This window comes from Dermochelys coriacea, chromosome 5 (genome assembly GCF_009764565.3).
Source record: "Dermochelys coriacea isolate rDerCor1 chromosome 5, rDerCor1.pri.v4, whole genome shotgun sequence".
In the NCBI taxonomy this organism is placed as follows: domain Eukaryota; kingdom Metazoa; phylum Chordata; order Testudines; family Dermochelyidae; genus Dermochelys; species Dermochelys coriacea.
Window position 1 is genome coordinate 18,484,742 of NC_050072.1, and position 25,760 is coordinate 18,510,501.

Below are 25,760 nucleotides of genomic sequence, written 5' to 3' on the forward strand. Positions count from 1 at the left end.
TGTCTCTGCCTCAATTTCCCTGATAATGATGTTTCCTTTTCTTTGTAAAATACCTGAGATCTATGTATGAGGAGTACTATATAAAACTACCTGTTACTATTTAACAGTTGAAAAAACCCTTACTAATCAAATTTCAGATGAACACAGTATTGAATTTCAGTAAATTAAAGGAATGTGAATTTCATTGTTTAAAGTACATCTTTCCCTTTTTACCTGTTTTTGAACAGAAGAAGAAAATATAATTTAGGAGTCAAAATCTCAAAGACTCATAAATACCTAAATCACTTTTGAAAATGAGACTTAAGTGCTGTAACTCTGAATGCAGCAATGCCTAAATATATTTTAAAAATATGGACTTTCATGTCTAAGCGTCTTAATCTCACCTAAGAAAGAAATCAAATTGATCTCCTTGAGTGTGATGGTAATGTAGGAGTTCATGTACCAAGCACATGCAAGGGTTTCTTTGGGAAACAGGAGTACATACCTTTAAATATTATTCTTTTTTTAATGTAACCCTTTGATGCTTTTTCACCACCCCTGGAATTGAATCTCCTAAAACACAACCCTTGTACATAATCTAGATAAGGACTTTTTAAAGAATTTGTGTTTTTTGCTGATTTAAACTGCTCAAATAAGAATTTCTATTTTTGACTTCATTCTTCCCTATAAAATACCTTGTACATTGTTGGCACTATATTCACGTAAATCCTGATTTTAAAAATCTCGCAGGGATATTTGAACACTTCATAAAACTGAGAGTTTCAGTTAAACTTTGCAGCATCAAAACTAAGCTCCTGTGTTGCTTTTAGGAGAATAGATGGAAGGAGAGACTCCACTACTGTGGAGTAGAGCAGCTCTATGGAAGTTTTTGGTTCTCTTAAGCCCTATAGAGCTTAATGGCTCTGTAGGACTGAAGCTGCCCATCTATGGAAATAATGACCCCATGATGTAAGCCTAGGGGATGTAACCAACCTTTTGTTAACCAGTAGTTTGGAAAATAAGGGTTAAACTATAAATGATAAGCATCAATACTACTAATAAAACTCACACAGAGAAACATTTTAACCACACTTACATGCTGTAGTTCTATGCTTTTCATATACTACTCCTGAAGGCATTCTGCACACACACACACACACACACACACACACACACACACACACAAATTTTGCACACAATATTTTAAAATTCTGCAAAATTCTGCATATTTTATTTGTCAAAATAACACAATATAATCATGCCAATTTCAATTATTTTGGTAATTTATTTCAAAATACCTGTCAACAAGTATGTCTGTAACAATACAGACAAAGAAAAAGGTTCAGGCAAAGTTCTCTTTTTTAATTTTTTTTGACAAATAGATTCCTTACTAGGCATATTAATAAAGAACTTTGAGTAATAATTCCTTTAAACTATAATACAGAAACACATTTCCTGCACTCCTCAGAAGCAATGCAAAAGCTTGGGAGAGTCAGGGGTAATGGAGGAGCTGAGGGAAAGGGAAGTAATTGCTGGGAAGGAGGCTGGGATTGAAGCTGGAGGCTTTTGGGGTGTGAGTGGGAGAAGTATGGATCAGTTTGGGGGGTTTTTGGGGGGAGGGATAGTTAGGGAGTTGTGGAGCCTTCCCCATGCAGACCCTGGATGAGCCTCTCTCATTCAGTCAGGCACCTCTGCCTCACCCCATGCCTCCCTGCACCCTCCCTTCCCCTGACCTCATGTGTCCCTGCACCCCTCCCCCATCCCCATGTGTCCCTGTACTCCTGTCTCCATGCACCCACTCCCCCATCCCATGTGGCCCTGCACCCCACTCCCATTCAGCCTCTGCCCCAGACTGTCCCCCTCCACTGAACCACAGTCTGTGCCCCCCCCAGAAGCCCCATGTGCCCCACTGCGTCTGTCCCCCATCATATGTGCCGCCTCTTCTGGCCCCGCAGACAGGGTGATTAGGGAGAGAACAGAGGCTGCATTCCTCAATCAGCTGTTCTAGTTGGTGAGCGTCTATCCTCTGTTCTCGCACCACAGCAGCCACTGGTGGGTGAAACGTATAACTCTAGTGCCTCTCTGGCAGAATGTATTTTTACAGAGGAAAAAAAAATCTGCTAGGGGACACAAATTCTGCGCATGTGCAGTGGCGCAGAATTTCCCCAGTGGTAATATACCCTGTTAAGACTACCAACTAGTGGTTATATATAACCAGAGTTTCACTCCTTAAATGAATGTTAAATGGAATTAGCTCCCCTACAGTGCTTGCAAACCAAATGTTGCAGACTTGCAATAACTGTGAGGAGCAGGAAGGTGAAATTGACTAGAAAAGCAAAATGAAACTTACTAGATAGTTTTTGTTTCCTACACTGAACGAAGTGTAGATAACAAGAGTATAAAAAAAATGATGAAAAGTGAATTAATTAGAGTTATTTCAAGCGCCTTCACGTTAATCATTTATCATATGTGAGTAGAACAGTACAAGAAAATTTTGGGATGTGTTAAATTTGATTTTGTGGCTTTTCAATGTGTTGCAACACTACATTATATTTTACATTGTATTAATTTTGGCTGAAATCTGCTTCTCATCAGTAGAACTTGAGTAGTCAGGTTCCAGGCAGGATAAATGCAGATAAATTGGTGAGGTGAAATCCACTTCCCAACCAGCCAAAGGCTCATGGGAGGAATAGCAGTTGTACCCAAGCCAACCTGCTCACAGAGGGTGTTGAAGCCACTGGTTCAAAGTAAACCTGGAGCACATAGCATTCTCCCCATTACATACCTCAGTGCTGGCCTATGTGGAGCCAGTTCAGAGACCCTTTCTGAGGCACATGGGATGCCTAGCTATCTCTACAGAGTTGTGCCTCCTGCAGCTACCATGTTCCCTTACGGTAGTGCACTATAGTTCTATCCATTAAACATTGGAGATCACGTCATTGCTCACAGAATGAGAACAAAGAGAATATCAACAAATACAAGCAGCCTGAAGCACTTGAGATCTGAAGTTATATTTTAATGAACATAGGATAGGGAACATCAAGGACTTCATTGAATTCAATTCCCTTTTAACTACAGATTAGTTTAAATTTGACCCTCATACATAAATGAAGCAAATAATTATTTTGGTTTGCTGCAAAGCGAGAGCGAGAGATCTCTTCATTTTGTTTAATCTCTGCAGATGACAGTTGTGGATTCCAACAAAGACATGAAAGGAAACAAAAGTGTTTTTTTCATTATAGGTTTAGGTTTTTCTCTTCCCTTTACATTTTTTTTAAAACAAAATGGAGCAGTAGAAATCAAACAAAAACATGTTATGCTTTATGCAGCTCCACTGCCTCCCTCAAAGATCAAATTAAAGCACAGCACTAACACGAAGAAGCATTTCAAAACTCCAGGGACTGTTCATTCTATTTCCTTACTCTGAGAAATGACTGCAAAATGGTACATTGCACCAAACATTACACAGATTGATTTTCCTTCCTTCTTTCCTTCTCCCTGTATTGTGGCCTCAGATCCTGGTTTCAGTGCACAGACCCAGCAGCATCTACACTATGGCTTAGGTTGGCTTAACTACATCTCTCAGGGGTGTGACTTTTTCACACCCCTGGGTGATACAACTAGGTCATCCTGTTTTAGGTGTAGACAAGGCCTCACTCTGGAGCAGAGGGTCAACACAAGACATGTGCTGCTTCAGTCCTGATCTTGAGTGGTACAGAGGCCTTGTCCTGGCCTTCAGCGAGGGTGAATTTCTGCCAACCTGTGTAATGAGGCTTGGTGCTGGATATCTCTACAGGTCAGGTGCTGGATATCTCCTCTCAAGCTCCTACCACTCTGGTTATTGTTCTTATGCTTACAATAGTATCTTTACAGAAATAGTGGGTCAATAGAAACCAGGGTCCCATTGTGCTGGGCACTGTTCACACACACAGTAATGGACATGCCCCACTTTGAAGGTCTTACCATCTAAATGGGCAAGACAGACAAAGGTGGGAGAAAGCAAGTATTATTACTCCTTTTTCTGAATGGATGGGCAGACTCTAAACCAAAGGTGGACATTGCAGCATGCACAGGCTTTCCCTCAAACACATAATTCTCACATGAGGTCCCAGAGTTTGCCTCTCTCCACCATGCACCACAATCCTGCAGCAGATGCTGTGTCTGTCTCCTCACTCATCGAGGGCAAGATTTGAAATCTAGTGAGAGTGAAAGAAGAGAGAGACAACTAAAGTTGAATAGGAGAACAAGAGACCAGGGCAATGCTGCAATGTAGCCTAGTGACTAGCGCACTGGATAGAAACTCAGAAGACCTGCGTTCTATTCCTGCCTTTGCTATTAGCCTGCTAGGTGACCTTGAGAAAGTCACTCATCTCCCGCTGCCTCCATCTGTAAAGTGGACAGAATGACATCTACCTCCTTCGCAAAGCACTTTCCTGTCTAGTGGTGAAAAGAATTAATAAAAGCTAGATTTTAATAGTAGTGTTCCTTGCTGCAGCGCAGAATGCCCAAGAATAAACTTGGGCCCAGTTTCCTGCATAAATGATACAAATATCACAAAGGAATAATTAAGTTACATATATTTGCTCATAAATATTGGCAAAATGACAGGATTATTACCAAATGGTAATAATCAAGTGACAAATGAATTTTCTCTAAGATTTGTTATCTCTACAAAATTCAGTAGTGTGCCCTTAGATAGGCTTACATCTGCCTCACCTTGCCTCAGCAGACTGATGCAGAGCAGAGCAAAACTGTGAAACAGATCCTAAGTACATACATTCACATTTTCCTGAATGCAAGTACCATTTCTGTGAAGTCAGACAGCCTTTTCCTGCTCCAAAAGTCTCAGTATTACTTTCTGTGCATGTACCCAAAGAAATCCTGCACAAAGCCGAGTTTACACTACTCACACAGTGAGTGCATTTTACTAGGAAGCCAGAATGCCTTGTAGATTATGGTTATTTATTTTTAATTCATTTGTCCATATGTCTTTTGCTTTAGTTTCTGCTATACTGTTTAACTTTTACTGATTTCAGCTGTGTTTCTAACATAAATTCCAAACGCATGTGCCATTTATTTTTTTAAACTTATTTAGCTTTATAACTTATACAGTATGCACTGAGCTTGTAATGCACTGTGGGAGTTGTAAAGGTTCATGTCTCCACAGGGGAGGAGACCTGTTTCTAAGCATGTTCAAGTTACAGTCATTCTTTGAAAGCCCGTATGCTTTGTTATGATGCACATAGGACATGACTCAAGAGAAATCAGTGAGCAGGTATAATGCATGATGAGATGACATCTTAAAAGCTACTGTATAGATGGGATTTGCTCTTGATGGGATCTCCTGAACTTCATTAAAATAATGCAGATGATTGTTTAACAGAGAAGAGAGAATTTATAATGAGAATCAAACTCCCTAATTTTTTAGAAACAAAGTATTTCTAGAGGCAGTACATGTATCTCTATATATACATAATTGACTCCAATATATTGTGGCACAATTAACAGCCAATCACAATGAAATATTTTAATATCATGAAACTCACCAGTTGAAAGTAGTGTTACTACCTCAGTGCCTTAGGATTGTTTGTTGCCTGAAAAGACACATTGGCCCTATGGATATGCATACATCTAATTCTCATAATGATTCATTGACTGTCTTCGGAAGTCAGGGAAGCAGAGTGCTGAAGGAGTCATCCAAGTGAAACATTACTATATAGGTCACAGAAGAGGCCAAATCCTGTGGTACTGACTCCAGTTGAATTTCTAGGAAAGTCAGTAGGCCTGCCTGAGTAAAGACTGCAGAATTTGCTCCTATAACACTCGCCATTACATTTTTAGTGGATTAGGTTAATAACTGGCATTGGATGAAAAATGGAGGGCAAGATTGGGCCTTTCTGCAAAACAGGTGAGCCAGGACCTCTCTCCACCCCTGAATCCCTGGGCGGCAGCAGCATGGTAACACTGCAGTCCCTGGGCACCATTATAAATTAAACGTAATCACTATTTTTAAATGTAACTAAGTGTTTATATATTATTATGTTATTATTATTTGTATTACCATAGTGTTTGGATGATCCAACTGAGACCAGTGCCTAGCACAGCTGGGCCCTGTTCAAACATATAGTGAGAGGCAGCCCCTGCACAAAGAGCATAGCCGCAAAGAGGCTAAATAGAGAGGAGACAAAAGGTAGCAGCATGATTAATGCCATTTTACAAACAGGGAACTAAGGCATGGAAAAATGAAGTCTCTCAGGAAGTCTGTGGCAGAGCCAGGATATGAGCTCAGGTGTCCTGAATCCCAGTCCAACGTTTTAATCATAAAATCATTCTTTATTCTCTGCAGCAGGTTTAAAAGTTCAGCCCATCATATTTTGATAGGCCAAAATATTTAGACTTGAGTGCCTAATTCAGGAGCCTAAGTTTATATTTAGGAACCTAAACAAAAGCCACCTGATTTTTTTAGGAGGTTCACACTCTCATATCTTCAGTATCTCAAAAATCAGGCCATTTACTTAGGTGCCTAAATATGTATTTAGCTGGTTGAATTTGGGCACTAAATTTAAACCTTTTGGCCTAGGAAAATATTATAGGCTGAATTTTCACATCTACAGCCAAGGTTCAACTTTCACTATTTGTAGATGCTCCCATTGCTTACAGTTGTGTGCACAAATCCTTGGTTTTTCATGTACACAAAAAGGAGAAAAGGAGTACTTGTGGTATCTTAGACACTAACAAATTTATTTGAGTCTCTAAGGTGCCACAAGTACTCCTTTTCTTTTTGGGGATACAGACTAAAACGACTGCTACTCTGAAACAAATAGGAGAGTTAGACCTACATTTTATAGACATGCAGAAGAAAAGTTTGAAGTACACCCTATAAAGCTAGTTTAAATTGCATTGTTCTAAAATGTTTTTTAAATACAGTAATTTCCTCTCTGTTATAATGCAACATACAATTTAACAAAAAGATGAAAAACAAATGCAAGTTCTAGTATATTAGAGAATGGCCAATATATTGGTAGTTCTTTTAATTTACTGAAAATGTGTTCAAAAGACATGTATTTTCATTTCATTCTTAATAATAACAATTATCACTTAAAGTGTTCCTTTGCTAACCAAGCAAAAATTCCAAATCACCTGGCCTATTTTATCCACTGATATTATAATAAAAAAGAAAAGGAGTACTTGTGGCACCTTAGTGACTAACAAATTTATTTGAGCATAAGCTTTCGTGAGCTACAGCTCACTTCATCGGATGCATTTGGTGGAAAATACAGTGGGGAGATTTATATACACACACAGAGAACATGAAACAATGGGTTTTATCATACACACTGTAAGGAGAGTGATCACTTAAGATGAGCCATCACCAGCAACACGGGGGGGGGGGGGGAGGAAAGGAGGAAAACCTTTCATGGTGACAAGTAAGGTAGGCTATTTCCAGCAGTTAACAAGAACAACTGAGGAACAGTGGGGGGTGGGGGGGAATAACATGGGGAAATAGTTTTATTTTGTGTAATGACTCATCCATTCCCAGTCTCTATTCAAGCCTAAGTTAATTGTATCCAGTTTGCAAATTAATTCTAATTCAGCAGTCTGTCGTTGGAGTCTGGTTTTGAAGTTATTTTGTTGAAGGATAGCCACCCTCAGGTCTGTAATCGAGTGACCAGAGAGATTGAAGTGTTCTCTGACTGGTTTTTGAATGTTATAATTTTTGACGTCTGATTTGTGTCCATTTATTCTTTAATGTAGAGACTGTCCAGTTTGACCAATGTACATGGCAGAGGGGCATTGCTGGCACATGATGGCATATATCACATTAGCAGATGCGCAGGTGAACGAGCACCTACTACAGGACAGTCCCAACAAAGAAAAAAACAGAACGCCTCTAGCCATCACCTTCAGCCCCCAACTAAAACCTCTCCAACGCATCATCAAGGATCTACAACCTATCCTGAAGGACGAGCCATCACTCTCTCAGATCTTGGGAGACAGACAAGTCCTTGCTTACAGACAGCCCCCCAACCTGAAGCAAATACTAACCAGCAACCACACACAAGAACCACTAACCCAGGAACCTATCCTTGAAACAAAACCCGTTGCCAACTCTGTCCACATATTCAGGGGACACTATCATAGGGCCTAATCACGTCAGCCACACTGTCAGAGGCTCGTTCACCTGCGCATCTACCAATGTGATATACGCCAGCATGTGCCAGCAATGCCCCTCTGTCATGTACATTGGCCAAACTGGACAGTCTCTACGTAAAAGAATAAATGGACACAAATCAGACGTCAAGAATTATAACATTCAAAAACCAGTTGGAGAACACTTCAATCACTCTGGTCACTCGAATACAGACAAGAGGGTGGCTATCCTTCAACAAAAAAACTTCAAAAACGGACTCCACCGAGAGACTGCTGAATTGGAATTAATTTGCAAACTGGATACAATTAATTTAGGCTTAAATAGAGACTGGGAATGGATGAGTCATTACACAAAGTAAAACTATTTCCCCATGGTATTTCTCCCCCCCCACCCCACCCACCACTGTTCCTCGGATGTTCTTGTTAACTGCTGGAAATAGCCTACCTTGCTTGTCACCATGAAAGGTTTTCCTCCTTTCCCCCCCATGCTGCTGGTGATGGCTCATCTTAAGTGATCACTCTCCTTACAGTGTGTATGATAAAACCCATTGTTTCGTGTTCGCTGTGTGTGTATATAAATCTCCCCACTGTATTTTCCACCAAATGCATCCGATGAAGTGAGCTGTAGCTCACGAAAGCTTATGCTCAAATAAATTTGTTAGTCTTTAAGGTGCCACAAGTACTCCTTTTCTTTTTGCGAATACAGACTAACACAGCTGCTACTCTGAAACCTGATATTATAGTGTTGATCTTATCCATCACTGAAATGCAGCCATTTCTGAGGTGGAAGGTGGTTTGTATACAATGCATAGCAGAAGTTAAATGCAGAAAGTAAAAATTCATTTATCTAGCTGTAACTACAGGAGTGCGGTAAGAAGAAATTAACTTCTTTGAGCATCACCATGACACGTTGTTAATGCTATGCTAATGCAATATTTTATAAAGAGAACAGCTAATATGATTAAAGGCTGCTAATAGGATTAAAAGATTGTTTCTAAATAGGATATAAGTTTCTTATACTGGGTTCAGGTCTACTTTTCAGTCTTGTTCACAGGGGAAAGGATAAGATTGTGCAAGATGGAGAACTTGTCAATCTTGCTGTTTCTTTGTAGTCTCACTGCACCTAATGGCTTTGAAAATATGCTGAATCAGGGATTTATTGTAACATTAAGTCACATAGAATCATAGACATGTAGGGCTGGAAGGGACCTTGAGAGGTCATCTAATACCAACCCCTGTGCTGAGACAGGATCAAGTATCCTTGGACAATCCCTGACAGGTATGTGTCCAACGTGTTCTTAAAAACCTCCAATGACAGAGATTTCATAATCTCTTGGAAGCCTATTCCAGTCTTTAACTCTCCTTATTGTTACAAAGCTTGTCACCATGAAAGGTTTTCCTCCTTTCCCCCCCCCCTCCCCGCTGCTGGTGATGGCTTATCTTAAGTGATCACTCTCCTTACAGTGTGTATGATAGACCCATTGTTTCATGTTCTCTGTGTGTGTGTATATAAATCTCTCCTCTGTTTTTTCCACCAAATGCATCCGATGAAGTGAGCTGTAGCTCACGAAAGCTTATGCTCTAATAAATTCGTTAGTCTCTAAGGTGCCACAAGTACTCCTTTTCTTTTTGCGAAAGCTTTGCCTAGTATCTTACCTAAATCTCCATTGCTGCAGAATAAATTGATTACTTCTTGTCTTACCGTCAGTAGACATGGAGAAGAATTGATCACAGTATGCTTTACAGCCTTTGACATACTTGAAGACTGTTATTTGGTCCCCTCTCTTTTCTCAAGACTAAAATACCCAGTTTTTAAACCTTTTCTCATAGGTTAGGTTTTATAAACATTTAATAATTTTTTCTGGCTTTCCTCTGGTCTCTCTCCAATTTGTCCGCATTTTTTCTAAAGTGTGATGCGCAGACCTGAACAGAGTACCCCAACTGAGGCCTCACCAGTGCAGAACAGAGTGGGACAGTTACCTCCCGTATCCTACATACGACATTCTTGATAATACATGCAAGAATTTTATTACCCTTTTTCACAACTATATCACACGGTTGACTCATTTTCAATTTGTGATCCACTATAATCCCCAGATCCTTTTCAGCTGTCCCGCTGTCTCACGAGTTATTCCCCACTTTCTATTTGTGCATTTGATACTTCCCTCCTAAGCGTAGGACTTTCATTTGTCTCTCTTGAATTTCATTTCATTAATATCAGATCAATTCTCCAATTTGTCAAGTTCAATATGTTTGTGTTGGTGGTGATGCACACCCATGCTGCCTCAGAGGAAACTTCAGGAAGAAAGCAGAATCCCTCCCTGGGCTTTCCAGCCCTCGGTAGAATCACATCTACTACTATATTCCTACAGGTAGTGCAGTGAATTACCTTGGCATGCTTGACCAGCTCTGCAGCCATCACCATATCAATCTCAAAGAGCAGATGAATTCTGCATAGAGTAACTTGCTATATCTTAGCAGTTTTCTCCGGGGCCAGATCTGAGTGCCTCCCATTATGAAGAAATTCCTCCTTATTTTACAGAGAGCATTCTTCAGATACACACTGAGTTGTCTCAAAGAGCAAAATCTTGAAGTAGGCAGTGACTCAGACACCTTTGCTCAAATTACAGTGGTGCAGCTTACTGAGTTGCTGCATGTGCTGGGAAACCTTTGTTCCAAACCTGGGCTCTCAACATCTCAGACATCCATGGCTCTTGTCAATCTGGTTTTCAACCTGCATTTGGCACTTGTTGTATTGCTTAATGATCTCTTTCTGGCAATATGTAATGCTGATGTTAGTAGATTTGTCAACATATGTTGATACTATTGGTCATTGCATGTGGTTGTTTCACAGACCTAAATGGGAGCAGATTGGACTGCTTTTTAATGGCTTTTTCATTTCTCTTTGAAATAATTTTAGGCTGCTCTGAGGGCTCACTCATGTAGCATTCCAACTTATCACCCCCATCCTGTTCAAGTTATACATGGGGTTGTTAGTAGGGCTGAGGCCTGGGTTGAAGTGTTTCAGTATGCTGACAACACTCCACTCTCTCTCCATTTCATGGGACTCAAGGGGTGCAGATAAGGTTCAATCCAGAGAAACTGAAGTGATGTTGGCAGGCTGAGATAGGGAACTGGAAGATATGGAAAACAGAATGGGCCAGATTCTCAGGTTATGTCCCCTTTGTGCCACTCTAATGATTCAAAGGAGCCATATTCTGCTGTGACTGTCCAGTATAGCTTTCCTCTGCTGGAGGGGAACTCCCTCCTGTGCAGCTGGGCCTTCCACCTCCATCCCAGGTATAGAAGAGGTGGAAGATGGGAGGGGACTTGTAAATGGCTGTGATGAAGCAGAGCTCTCTACAGCAACCCTTCACAAGCGAGGGGGCCTAAGGAAATTATATCAGTGGCACTGCTTCAAAATTCCCTCAAGCAGCTCCTCAGTATCATCTGGGCAAGCTCCCCTCAACTCATCACATTTACAGTTCGGATGCTTTGTTAGAATTCTGTTTCTTGTAAAACAGTCATATGGCAGCCATGACCAAGACGGCTTGGTTTTAGCTGCATCTGGTCTGGAGATTACCCACCCTTTCTGCAGACCTCACTACGATCCTCCAGGCCTTTGTCTTCCCAAGAGTAGAATACTGTAAGAAGTCCTATACAGGGCTACATCTTAACCCAACTTGGTACAAGAAGCTAGAGCAGGAGGTGGCACCCTACTTGTTAAGCAGGCAATCTTGTCAAGAGCACATAACACCAATACTCTGAGATCTGCATTGCTTCTCAGGCAGAGTTCAAGGTGTGGGTTTGATGTGTAAAGTCCATAATGACTTGTGACTTGCCTATCTGATAGACCCGCATTTAGAGTGACCAGATAGCAAGTGTGAAAAATCGGGATGGGGATAGAGGGTAATAGGAGCCCATATTAAAAAAAGCCAATAAAATTGGGACATCTGGTCGACCTACCACCATTCTCCCTGTGCCTTACTGCAACAGTTGAGATTGGTGCAGTTACTGGAGTTAGAACTCCCTTGGTATATGAGAGAAGGGGCTGTTGGCTTTGTAATTCATCTATATTATTATTTATTCATTGTATTACATTAACATCTTCTAGTCCCAAAGAGATTATGACCCTGCTTCTGACAAGACACAACAAAAGAGAAACATATAGTTGGAAGGTAATAGTAAAATGTGCATCTCAGATAACAGTAAAATGGACACATTTTTCAGAATAAGTAGAGACTCCATCTTTAGTCTGAAATATCCCAAAGGTATTGAGTTTCAGGGCACTCTTCAAAGCACATGTACTGAGTAAGCATTTGGAAAAAGCTGAAATGTTAGGTAGGAGGGGGAATTGGGAATAGATTTTAATTGAAAGATTAGGGTTTTGTGGAAACTGAGGTGGGGAAAAAAATTGGCTTCTTGTATGATGGTTGCTGTTTTGACACTGGTGTTTTTGACTTATTTGGATTGTATTTTTTAATTGTCAAGGGTGCCGAGTGTCATTTTAAATATTTATATTTTAAAACTAAATTGAATACAGAAATAAAAAACTCAACTCCAGAGTGGCCCCATAAGTAATATTGATATACAGTGGGTGCAATTTAAAAGGCAATATTTAGCCATGCAACAGGAGTTGACTTTACTGCAGTGTTTTTTAGATTCAGACTAGGATGTAGCTCTGATATTGTGCTCAAATACCACAGCATTAGGGTTTAATAATAGGAGTTTCTGCAGTAAGCTGCTTGAAAGTGACATAGGAATAAAGAAGCCCTGGTGTGTTGGTGAATCACAAGATGACTATGAGCCACCATTGTGATCTGGCTGTAAAAAAAAAAATCAAATGTGGTCCTAGGATGTTTGCCATGTTTTGTAGCTGTGTTGGTCCCAGGGTATTAGAGAAACAAGGTGAGTGAGGTAATATCTTTTATTGGACCAACTTCTGTGGGTGAGAGAGACAAGCTTTTGAGCTACACAGAGCTTTTAAGCTACCTTCTTCAGGTCAGACCTTGTACAATGTATTAATTTTCATTGCAGGTCAGAACTAAAGAGTTCTGAGTAGCTTAAAAGCTTGTCTCTTTCACCAACAGAAGTTGGTCTAATAAAAGAAATTACCTAACCCACCTTGTCATCCTAGAATTTATCAGGCAAGTTATTTCCAGTAGAGATAAATTAATACATCACACAAGGCACTGGTAAGACTTCATTTGAAAGATATTTCTGGTCACCCTATGACCAAGAAAGGTAAATTCAAACTGGAATAGTTGCAGAGAAGAGTCATTAGGATGAACAGGAGAATGCAGATCCTATTTTATGAGAGGAGATTAAACAAGCTTGCTTGTTTAGCATAGCAAAATGAAGGCTAAGAAGGAATATGATTGATCTCTTTGAATGCATTGAAGGCGTAAAAAAGAGGATAAACACCTATTTAAAGTATGGTAAATATTATTTTTTATTTTTTTAAATGAGACCTAGTGTATTACTTATTGCCCTAATTAGCAACAGACTTCACTGAAACCCCTGAGCGTTTCTTGTTTGTTACTCAAAGCCATAATTCTTTTCCTCACAGTCAAATTTCAAACCAAGTTCTCAGGAAACGTGATCCATGTTTGCTAATGAGACCCTCACCCAAATTAGTTATAAACTTGAAAGCAGGAAAGTATCATCTGTGTGTGTGTGTGTGTATAAGAGATGGTGGATAATAATTTAGAGCTCAATAGACAGTTGTAAGGAAGAATGTGTTTGATGAATATAGCCTCTGTTTGTGGATTTTCTATGACCAGATCACATTTTTCTGCAAAGAATTTGTTTGAAATTGTTTGCCAAATAATTCCTAGGAATAATTTTTGGTCAGTAGATTATTTGTGAGCAATTAATTTCAAGTATTCAATATTGGAAATTCAAGATGTGTTTTGATTCGACATGTAGATCATGATATGTTTCTTTTCAGAGAATAACTTGTAGAATCGTACTGTAAAATTTGCAAAATACTAGGCAATTTTTTAAAATTATAATAACTACTATATTTTCATATGGAACCTAAAGATAAAAAAGTCAGGTACCCACAAAGATTAGAAATCTAAGATAGTAAGCTAGTGCATCGCAGAAATCACATGAATATCTATATTACGTCTCCATGAATACTAAATAATTTCATCATGACGAATGATATTACAGTGAATACCAATTGAAGTAATAACCGTGGAACACTTAGTGTAGAGTGTTATTAATGAGAATGCTCCAGTTATTTATTAGCCACTTTTAAAACTTTAGCTCTTTTTGGAAATGAACAGAGCATTTACCTGAATATTAAACCAATATGTCACAGTTTCTGCTCAACATAATATTATTACAAAATTCGGGGGTACTAGAAACACAATACAATACATTGTTCATTATTATTATTTCATTCAGTATAACAACATTTATCATTCCTAACTCATTTAATATTAATGTGGATAAAGTATGTAATTCCATAGCAATTCCTTTGTAACGTAACATTAATTCATGTCTCCTCACTTAAAAGCATTTCTTTCTGTGAAATAAAGAATCTCAAGAAAGTGGTTCCCTATGTTTGGCCCATATGTGAGCATGCAGCATTCTTGGTTAAAATTTACATCAATACAATAACTACCAACTTCCCTACTGAAGAAAATGTGGCCCTGAAGGTATCACATGGGAACATGCAGCAGAATGAATTGTTTTATTTTTTTTTAAAACAATAGCAAAAAGCATTACAAAACTGATCTGTTTACTTTCTTTCCTTTGGGGGATATATTTAGAATATTCCTATTGCAATCTATGACACATAAAGGTATCAAAGAATATTCATGTTGCCAAAAGTTAATTCTTGTATGTCAGTACTTCTGTCCTTCACATCCCACACATTTACAGCATAGCTGGATAGCTTTGGATGTATATCCCTGGATGATTAGTGGTCTTCATTAGTACAACACTTAGTAAATTATAAATCTCTTAACTACACACCAAAGTGATATACGTCAGATATATGTCTGAGCTTCAAGTCAGGATGCCAGCATTATTCAGATAGCTCAAGACTTGATAAATTCTCAATATTAGTAAGATCAACAGTAGTAAAATTGCTATTACCAATATATTTTCTGTCACAAAGTTAGTGAGTGAGATATACTCCTCAGCAGCAATATAAGAATTATAATGGTATCTGAGTTATTCGAATTTTGGTTCAGAACAAAATCTGCAGCAAAATGGTGGTGAGGGGGAACATTTTAAATGCACTGACATGCATTTCAAAAAACAAGTCAGATATATAGTTAGTGATCTTAAAATCTTGGCCTCAAATTGTTCCCCAAATACACAGCGTGAGTATCTGGGTGGTGAGCTGGGGACCTCATCAGGGGCTGGGAAAAAGGAATGTTTCCTATTATTGAAATGGAATGGCAACCATAGCATCTGTACTGACAACCTTCCTTCCATATAGAGGCCAGCGGATCCAATTCCTGGTGTATCACTAAATCCATGCTGCACAGTGACACAAAGCAAAACCCCATACAACATGCAGGGGGAATGTGAACTCTTGAATGAACCTCCATGCAGAGTTGTGCATCAGTAGTTACTTCTTGTGGAAGAAAAGGCTGATCTTGCAGTCCTTACTCAGGCAAAACTTTCATTGAACTAAATGGGAACTTTGATTAAAGACTAAGATTAAAGAGAGGACTATAAGGTTGGTCCTAAATTAGATGCCTGAATGGAATGAAAGCAAAAACATGACAGTTTTCTAAGCAGCTCTACTAGCTGTTGGTTTAGTTTGAACAGGCGTTCACTTAACATATTTTATTTATTTTTCATGAAAATGCTAATCCAGTCTGATTCAGAGCATTGATTTTAACAATGTGTGTTATGCCTTGTTTGTTTTTGCCTGCAGAGCCAAGTTCCCATTATGTAATTTCTTTAAAAGCCTTTAACAACGTGGGTGAAGGAGTCCCTCTCTATGAAAGTGCCACCACTAGATCATTGACAGGTGAGTTGGCAATGTTGATTTTTATTTTGTTCCATATCAGTTATCATTAGCCTTACCTACATATTAGGCAAACTATTTTGGGAAGCCAATAAAAAAAGAGCTCTTCAAAATCCAACTTTCTGCTAAAATAAAACATTATTATTTTTCCACCCCATTTTAAATGGTTGAACTACATGGATATAAGATAATGAATTAATTACACTTTCCTGAAATATATTTTACAGCGATAAATTTTCATTAGCGGATATAAAATAATGTAATGCTTGGACAACCGTTAGTAGTTTGATTGAGTTGGCTTGGGAGCAGCATGAATCCCAGAGCAATTGAATATCTGAAGATCATGTTAAAATTGTGGCTGGTGTTACAAATCAAGCACAGAATTTAATTATTTTCTGTATCTCTTATAATTTTTGTTAAGTTGCAATTAATTAATTAAAGCCAAGAACAGTCACAGAAATAGATAGGGTCAGGTAGCCAGGTCTCAGATAAGATGAAGGAAAGTATTGCAAATAATTAATGATGATATAAACTCACACAAAACAGAATACCCAGTATTAATCAGGCTACTTACTTACCATGCAACATTTTTCTTCATAGATGTATTCTTGGTACAAAAAAACAGGGTGCCACTAGGTTTAAGGTTCCTTTGGTGACCTTTGTACATGTATGGGTTTTGGGGATGAGTGGGTGAGACTGAAGAGAGCTGTTAACAAAAATAAATAAATAAAAAAACAAAAATGATTTTCCTCTGGAGTGACACCATCATTTGGTAGTTTTTCCTTGTGTTTCACCCCTATGTTAAGAACTTCCTCGGAGGATGGAAGCTTATGTCACTGAGAGCAAAAGGACCATTGACAGACAGACTGACTAGGGTGAACCATTAAGGATAATTAAATCAAATAGCAGCACTGTGGCTCCAAATGGAAAACAATCCATTGTCCGTATGTTTTTGTGAAGTATTCCCTTAAGAAATCTTGGAAAGTCCCAAAGGTGGGAAAAAACATTCAATGTAAAAGCATTGAAACCATATGAGAAACCTTATCCAGATGTAATATCTAGCAGTGAGCATGTGACTTCAACATTGTTAATATCACTTCTGGTGTGGTATCTGAAATGGTCAGTTCTTCCTGCTAGGCATGCGAGATTAAGTATGTGTGTTTTGAAATCTTTATTTGATGAACTTGGTTCATAATCCATGTGTTGTTTTTGTTTGTTTGGCCTTTTGTTCCATGTTGTTGCTAGATCAAGAATTATCTGTGTTGCCTGTGGGGAATTTTTTTTATGTATGTGACCTCTCATAAGTGAAATGTTATCCAGATGTGAAAAAGGTATGTCAAGCTTGGGTTCTACTTTGGTGAATTGACCCAAGGATTGTCTACAAGTATGCCATTTTTCAGCATACTTTACTTCTAAGAGCAGCTCTAACAAGGAGCTTCCTATCTAATCTCTTACCCCTCTGGATACAGCTTCTGAAGCGAGTCAGTACCATTGGGTCATTCGTGAAAGAGCAAAGTGAGAAGCATTTTAGTTGAACGCCCTGTGTGGTTGTTGAGCTGACTTGCCCTGAATGAAAAAGAAGATTTAACTACTGTATATATTTCAGTGCATAAGATTTATATATATATATATATATATATATATATATATATATATATATATATACACTGATATAGAAATTTATGTGTATAACATATAATCTCAAATGATGTAACAAGCAAAATAAGACTTAAATGAAGCAGAAACTTTTTTATCCAGCATATGCAATTTCTAAATGACAGATGTCCGAACATGAATAGCAGCAAATAACTCTGTTTTGAAAAGTGGAGGAAGTGTTTAGGGACCTATTTTCAGACACCAAAGGGTTATAGAAATTCCACTGTTTCTCAGCTCAGTGATGGCATGTGTCAAGAACTGAATTATCTTGATTGAATCTAATCATTTATTTTGCTAGACCTAGTCTTTCTTCATGATCCTCTGTACAACAGACTTTCAGAATTCAGTATGTCACTATGGAGAAAGAAAAAAGATGCAGTGTTTTATTTTCCAAAATACCAAATGCATATTACCTTACAGCATTAACTATGTAAGCAAAAAAGAAACAAAAATGAGAAGTGTTCATTATGTCACAGTTTATAGACAAATCTCCTTGAAAATTTCAGTTTAGAACTGGGAACTGAAATCTTAAGAGTAGCAATATTCTTTGTGAATAGGCAAAGAAGTTTCAACCCATCCTGCTATGCAGAATGTCCGAATGAATTTTGGAACCATAGGTGAACTACCAGATTGCTTTATTTTCCCAAGCATCTATATTCAAGCTTCTAAAGAAGCTGATGATGCATGAAGCAGCAATAAAAGGTTTATCTAGTTGCTCATCAAAAATTTTAAACATGCTTTTCTTCTGTATATTTTATTCCAAAGTCTGTGGCCTCCTGAAGTCCTAAATAATTAATTACAAAAAAAAAAGGTGATCAAAGAGTATCAGCAGTTTGAAATACATATAGAGCTGACAAACTGAAGTAATTATCAATCGGGATATGTCAGATTAATTTGTACTTTGATTAATTACGTAGTCTGTTATTTTGGAAAAAATATGGTGATGTGTGCTGTGTCATAACTACTGCTTCCTGAAATTTTTGATTGGTAAAATCATAATCTTGTATTTAAATTGCAAATATATATTTTAAAAGGTAACATTTTAACATAATGACTCTGCTCTGACCACATTTTCTGCATTAAGAGGTAGTAGTTTAACCACCTAAAACTGAGAGGTTAAAAAAAAGACATGCAATCCAGTTCTTCTATCACATTGTTGTAAATCAGGGTTAATTCTGTTGAAGTCAATTCAGTGAATTACAATGAAGTGAGAGGAGAATCAGGCCCATGATGTTTTAGATAGCACTGGATAACTGCCAAGTATGGCTTTCCAATATGGAACTGCATTTTTGGAAACAGAAGCAAACTTTTCTGTGTAATAAAACCTACCACAGATTGCCTCTGTATGTTGTACTAAGTTCACCTACCACTGCATATCATTATGTTCAGTCTATTGATCTGTCTGAAGGCAGCATGATCACCAAATGCATAAAAGAAGTGTGCTTATGTCTCAAGGAGAAAACACGCTCAGAGATGAAAACAACAATCCACATATCCATACCTGGATGCACACATTTATCATGCTGGCATTCTTAAATCAACAAATGGGGACCTCCATCTTAGTATTAAAATTATGTTCTCTTTTGCATGACAAATGTTTAAACAGATGTAGAACTGCTCCTTTGAATAGCATTAAAAGAACAAAAGAAGCTGCAGAGAGAGCGAGAGAGAGAAAAGCATAGGTAACTCCTACACACATCAGAGTGTATTTTAGAATGACACTATTTTGTATGTATTTTTAATAATGTATCATTTATGTATTTCTTTTTTCTGCAAAGTAAATCATTTTAAGGAGAAACAATGCATTTCAACTTCATTTTGGAACCAAGAAAGCAAAGCACACCTGGAAGTATTTGAAAAAGCCATGCAAAATAACATTAATTGCTAGTTAGCTTTATTTACAGTAATGTAAGTGAAATATTGTATATGTATATATACACACACACCAGTATTATCTTTTTCAATTAATGCCTCTCTTTCTATTCTTCTCCTGTTCCCCTCTCATCATTTAACCCATTGTGATGTGTATCCACTGGTGATTGTTCTGTTTTGTTTTTGTTTTAACTGCTATTCATTTTTTTTGAATGCTCATTTGGTGGTTTTTGACCCAGATCCCATTGATCCATTAGAAGTTGATTTTTATCCTTTGCTTGATGATTTCCCTACCTCAGTCCCAGATATCTCCACCCCCATGCTCCCACCAGTAGGTGTCCAGGCTGTTACACTTACCCATGATGCAGTGAGAGTCAGCTGGGCAGACAACTCTGTCCCAAAGAATCAAAAGACTACTGAGGTTCGCTTTTACACTGTCCGTTGGAGAACCAGCTATTCTACAAGTGCTAAATACAAGGTGAAGTTATAAAGAGATATGAATTGAAGATCTATGATTTCTTGTGTTAGTATTTTATTTATAAAAAAAATATTTTTATTTATAAAAAGCACCAAGTGAACAGGAAACGTCTCAATTTGGAAATAGCCTGTAATAGGATGAATATCCTACTGCTTGTAAATGAAAGATGTTTTCAAACACTAATGCCAACAAAATATTAAAATGTATGTGGGATAGGAGAGAAAATAATAATAATTAATCATCTGAAAAAATAAACTATCAATTTACATACTTTAGTCAATTCATATCCTGCATCTTATAATGTCCAAATCACTCCTGGTGAACATGCTTCACCATTCCTGTCATGCCATGTCATAATTACTGGTTAACTTTTCTTGCCATATGGTGCTATCTTCTTGAGCAACATGCAATTGTTCTCAATAGTTGCACATATATACTGCAAATATGTTCACCAATAAATGACTGGTCATCACCCCAAACATAATTCTCTAGTACAGATTGTTCCTATTATGATCACAGGGCCACTAGTGAGTAAATGAAATTGTGATTAGAAACATGGATTTAGGGATAGATTTTTAAAAATATTTACTGAATTAGGGACATAGGTGCATTTGAAATTCCCACTAGAGAATTATCTTCATCTTTTGGCACCGAAATACCTATTAGAATCTGGTTCTTCTTCTTAGACTCTGAGCTATATCACTGTGTAAGTGGATTTTGAAAGATGACAAAATAATGGTGGAAACTTTTTTCTCTCTCCCCCTTCTGGACATAATTTTTCTAGTAGTGACCATAACACATCTGCCGGAATTTCATTCAGTGGTCCTAATTTTTCTGTTGCTTACACTAGTTTTGCATTGGTAACCACTGCTTTTGATTTACAATAGTGTAAGTGAGAGGAGAATCAGGCCAGTTGTCTTTCAACTGTAGATGCTGATGATCTTAAATGTCTTAAGAGATACTAGTTAAACATGCTTAACTATATAACAGTACATCTTGAACATCTTTTCAAGTGTATCACAGAATGAGTGGTGTCACAATTACTATCATAGCTATCTCAACCTCATAGCACTGTTCTGAACCACAGTGTTAAACCGTAAGATCACCAAGTCCTCATATGCTCATGTAGCATACACATGGGACTTGTTGGCAGTGTAGTAAGCTCCGGTGTAGAAAAATTAAGGCTTCTGAAATAGTGTAGTTTTGTATTTTGATGTAATTATACCCATTGAGAGATTTATTCCAATTCCCAGTAAAATGTGGAATACAGTAGAACGAGCCATAGTTTTATTAATTTAGTTCCTATAGTAAGAGCAAGGTTCCAAAGAGCACAGCATTATTTATTGTGACCTTTAGACAATTATGAAATTGTCCACATTGTCCCTGTGTGTTCATCACGTGCAGGCCCAGTGGAAAATTGCAGGTGCCAAACAAAAAATATAAAGCTAGCTTTGTTAGTGTCATCTCATAGTAACCACACTTACGTAAAATGAGTTTAACAGGTTAACTGTGTTTGCCTGAGACACCCCACCCTGTCATCACCCTGTTTCTTGCTGGGAAACTGTTAAAATGCATAAGTGGAACTCATTGAAGAAACTAACTTATTACAGCACATAGATATAGGAAGGAGCCCTAGGAATGGTCAAGATTGGAAACAAAAGCTTAGGTAACTATAAAGTAACTATATGGACAACCAAGCCTGATGGAAAAACTTAAGGTGGGGTGATCATATAGGGTTATTTTTAATGAACAGGACAACAAAAGAGATGACTCATGTTGATTCCCCTGAAGGAAAATTATGGAAATTAGAGTTGATCCAGAACTCAAGACAGTCTCCAAATCTGCTTTTTTTCCATTGAAAGTTCAGTTAAATTGGGGGAATGAAGAGTCAAACTCCTCTGGGCTTTTTGTTTGTCAGTTGGTTTGGTTTATTTTTTAGTTTAGCCAATCTGTAGCTGAAATGTCATGAACTAGTTGTCACAGTTTCCAGGTAACTGCATCTGTATTCCCTGCTCCATGGTCCGCTTTAGAGTGACCAGTCAGGCCTTAGGTCTCCAGCGTTCACCAAGGACCCTTGTCCCATTCCCTTCTGCCTGGAGATCTTAAGGCTGCACAGCTCCGTGCCTTACACTCTGATACCCCAGAAAGGCATTCTGCCTAAAGGTTGCCCCTGTGTGTTGCTTTTTCTCTGAGGGTTATGAACAGTATATTGCCAACAGTTACAAGTTACTCTCTAGGCAAGCACATTTATTCTTACAGTAAAAGCATTAAGAAAACATACAAAAAACAGTATGTTCCTATCCACATGCAAAAAGCTTACCAGAAGTCACCCATCAATCTTTTGAGGCCCTAGCAGGGCCAAAGTCTTTCCAATCTCCAGCGGTTGGGGCCCCAAGACAGAAAGTCTTGTCCATTAGCTGGATCAGAATGAAGGCCCTGAGTCAATTGAAACATAGCTTTTTTAATGCCAAAAGCCAGGTATTTGTCTCGTAGTCTCTGGAAAATCTAGATTTAACCTCCACAGAAAGTGGTACCTCTCTGGAGGAGTTTACATTTTGAGTGATTCACCTTAATAATTGCCCCTCCTCCCAACCCCCTGCTATTTTAGTTCTTGAAGCAGCTTGGGTAACACTTCCCTGTGGAGAAGAACACAGTCATGCATACAATCCCTGGCACACAGGTATTGTATGTATTGTGGCAGAACTCCAAACTTGGATCCCACGCTTCCCCTGGATCCCACACTTCCAGATGGTTTATGCTAGTTTCAGAGGCTCACTACAACCTTCCATATAGCCCTTCTCTCTCTAGGGCCAGGGATACAGTCTACTGAGCTCTTTTCATCAAAAGCCAGCAATGGAGATGGGTGAGAGAATTCCCACAGTCCCTGTTGCTCCTACAGCCTCATGCCAAAACAGCTTAGACTCCTATCCTGGCAGGGGCCTGTTTTCCCCTCCCAGGAGGTGTTTCTGTAGTGGTGGGTTGGGGGGAACCTGGGCCCACCCTCTACTCCGGGTTCCAGGCCAGGGACCCTAATGGTAGCAGCTGTTGGCAACCAACAGAGTCGCGACATTTCCCTGGGCCACTTACCCACAGCTCTCCTGCTTCTCCCTTATCTTAGGGCTCCCTTACCAATGACTTGAGGATGTCTTCATTAACCAGCCCTTCAGTCACACTTCTTCTCCTCTGGCTTCTCTCTGCCTGAGTGGAGTGAGCCCTTTTATATTATCAGAGGGGCATGGGCCTTAATTAGAGTCAGGTGGTCACATTAGCTTAATGGCCTCACCTGACTCTTTGCAGGTTAATTGGAGTCAGGTGTTCTCATTAGCCTGGAGCAGTCCCTACTCTGGTCAGTCAGGGAACAGATCACTGTTAATCCAGTGGCCAGTATATCTGCCTTCTGCTACTCTTCTGTACCCAACTGGCCTGGGTCTATCACAGTATACAATGTTGATACAATGTTTCCCCCAAGATGCTGCATACAGTTGCAATATCTGTCACATCAGTCTGTTCCTTTGCTATTCCCAGTTCAGCCAGAAGCAGCAATCTCACCTTTACTTTTAATAAAAAAAAAGTCACAATGAATGTATTGTGACGGGGCAAGGCCAGAAGGCTATAGAAAAGTAGTGGGAGATGGATATATTGGCTCCAGGCTAAACAAATCCCTGGTACCAGATTAAGGGAAATGGAAGCTGCTCCATGTCAATTAAGATCCCTGGGGCCAATTAAGAACTTTCCAGAAGGCAGGGAGAATGCTATGTTGATTGGGACACCTGAAGCCAATCAGGGCCTGTCTGAAACTAGTTAAAAGCCTCCCAGTCAGTCAGATGGGTGTGCATGTCAGGAACTGTGGGAAGAAGTTGTGCTGTTGGAGAGGCTGAGTAGTACACACCATATCAGGCACAAGGAAGGAGGCCCTGAGGTAAGGGTGAAGTGGAGGTTGAGGAAGTGAGGGCTGCTGTGGGGAACAAGCCCAGGGAATTGTACATGTCATGTTTCTAAAAGGTCAGCTACCATAGCTGATACTATTAGGGTCCCTGGGCTGGAGCTCAGAGTAGAGGGTGGGCCCGGGCTCCCCCCACCCTTGCCCCCTGTTTAATCACTGAGACTGGGAGACAACAGAGACTGTGCAAGGAAGGATAACTTCTCCTCACCTCCCTCACTGTCTTATGATGAAAATGGCTCAGTAGACTGTGACCCTTGTCTCTAGAGAAAGAAGGATTATGTGGAGGGTCACAGTGAGCCTCTGAGGCTAGCGAAATCTGCCAGGAAATGCGGGACCCACGGAGGCAAGGACAGAGCTTTGTCACAACTGGTGTCAAGAGTGGGATTTCGTTTACAACGTGGCGGAAGAAAGAGGTATAAAAAAAGTGCACTAGGGTTTTGGATTTTTTTTTCTGTTTTGATTTTTGTTTGTTTATACCACAATGGAGGAGGTGGTAAGAGCTCTGGTACAAGCCATGGCAGCCCAGCAGGAGGCCACCTGGGTTCAGGCAATGGCACAACAGGAGTCTATGTGGCTACAGCAGGAAACCAATCAATTATTGATGAGCCAGGTGACCCAAGATCGTGCCCTCTTGAGAAAGGTGGTGGATCGGCTGAAGATCCTCAACACCCAGGCCCGGGGGTCCGACGGGACACAAACCCTGAGGGCCACTGGTTATCTGGCAAAGATGACATCAGGAGATGACGTAGAGGCATATCTCCTCTCATTTGAAAGAACTGCTCAGCGTGAGGCATGGCCCCAGGAGCAGTGGGCCAGCATTCTCACCCCCTTTTTGTGTGGAGAGGCCCAGAAGACCTACTTTGACTTGCCTGCCACAGATGCCACTGACTATACCCATCTGAAGGTAGAGATCCTAGCATGATCAGGGGTAACGGCAGTGGTAACGGCTGTAACAAGGTTCTATGAGTGGAAATACCAGGAGAACAAACCCTCGAGGTCCCAGATATTTGACCTCATACACCTCGCATGGAAGTGGTTACAGCCTGAAGTGTGCAGGCCAGAGGAGATTTTGGAGACCCTGGTCATAGACCATTACATGTGGGGACTGCCGCCAGATCTCCGCAAATGGGTAGGCTGGAATGATCCATCCATGTACGACGAGATGATCACACAGCTAGAAAGACAAACGACAGCCAGGGAACTGACCCGACTACCCAAGGGAGGACCCTTTCAAAGCAAGCACCCGACCCCAATCCTGGAAGGTTGGGCAGCCAAACCCCCGGGGAGTCCTAGGTGGAAGAAGGGGGGGGCCGAAAACCAGCAGGGACCCCAGAAGGAAGGGATTGGCTTGAGTGGGGGGAACCCCGCGACTAAATGCCCTAACCCCCGGGATAGGGGAGTGATTAAAAGCAATTCTAGATGTTATGCATGTGGGGAATGGGGACACATAGCAGCACAGTGTCCCGGCAACAAAGAGCCTATGCTATGTAACTTGGAGAATTGGGAGGTCCTATGCTCCCTTATCCACCTCGCGGGGGTCGCATTAGCCCCGCATAATTACACCAGGCCAGTGAGAATAAATGGAGCAGAGATGACAGCGCTTGTGGACTCTGGGAGTTCTATCACCCCCATATCGGGTAAGCTGGGAAAAAATAGTCAGCTGCTACAAGCCAAATGCGTAGCAG

The 25,760-nt window shown here is 39.7% G+C and overlaps 1 protein-coding gene across 2 annotated transcripts in view; it reads left to right on the plus strand.

Annotated features, from left to right (window-relative positions):
• The window catches only part of DCC (DCC netrin 1 receptor), a 975,841-nt gene that overhangs the window by 834,613 nt on the left and 115,468 nt on the right, over window positions 1-25,760 (plus strand). Inside the window, exons 16-17 of one of the 2 annotated variants that reach the window (XM_038402401.2) lie at window positions 16,034-16,129; window positions 19,894-20,132. In XM_038402401.2, the coding sequence (XP_038258329.1) occupies window positions 16,034-16,129; window positions 19,894-20,132 (335 nt within the window). The remainder of the gene's footprint in view (window positions 1-16,033; window positions 16,130-19,893; window positions 20,133-25,760) is intronic. The other variant, XM_038402402.2, reaches the window with a different exon arrangement.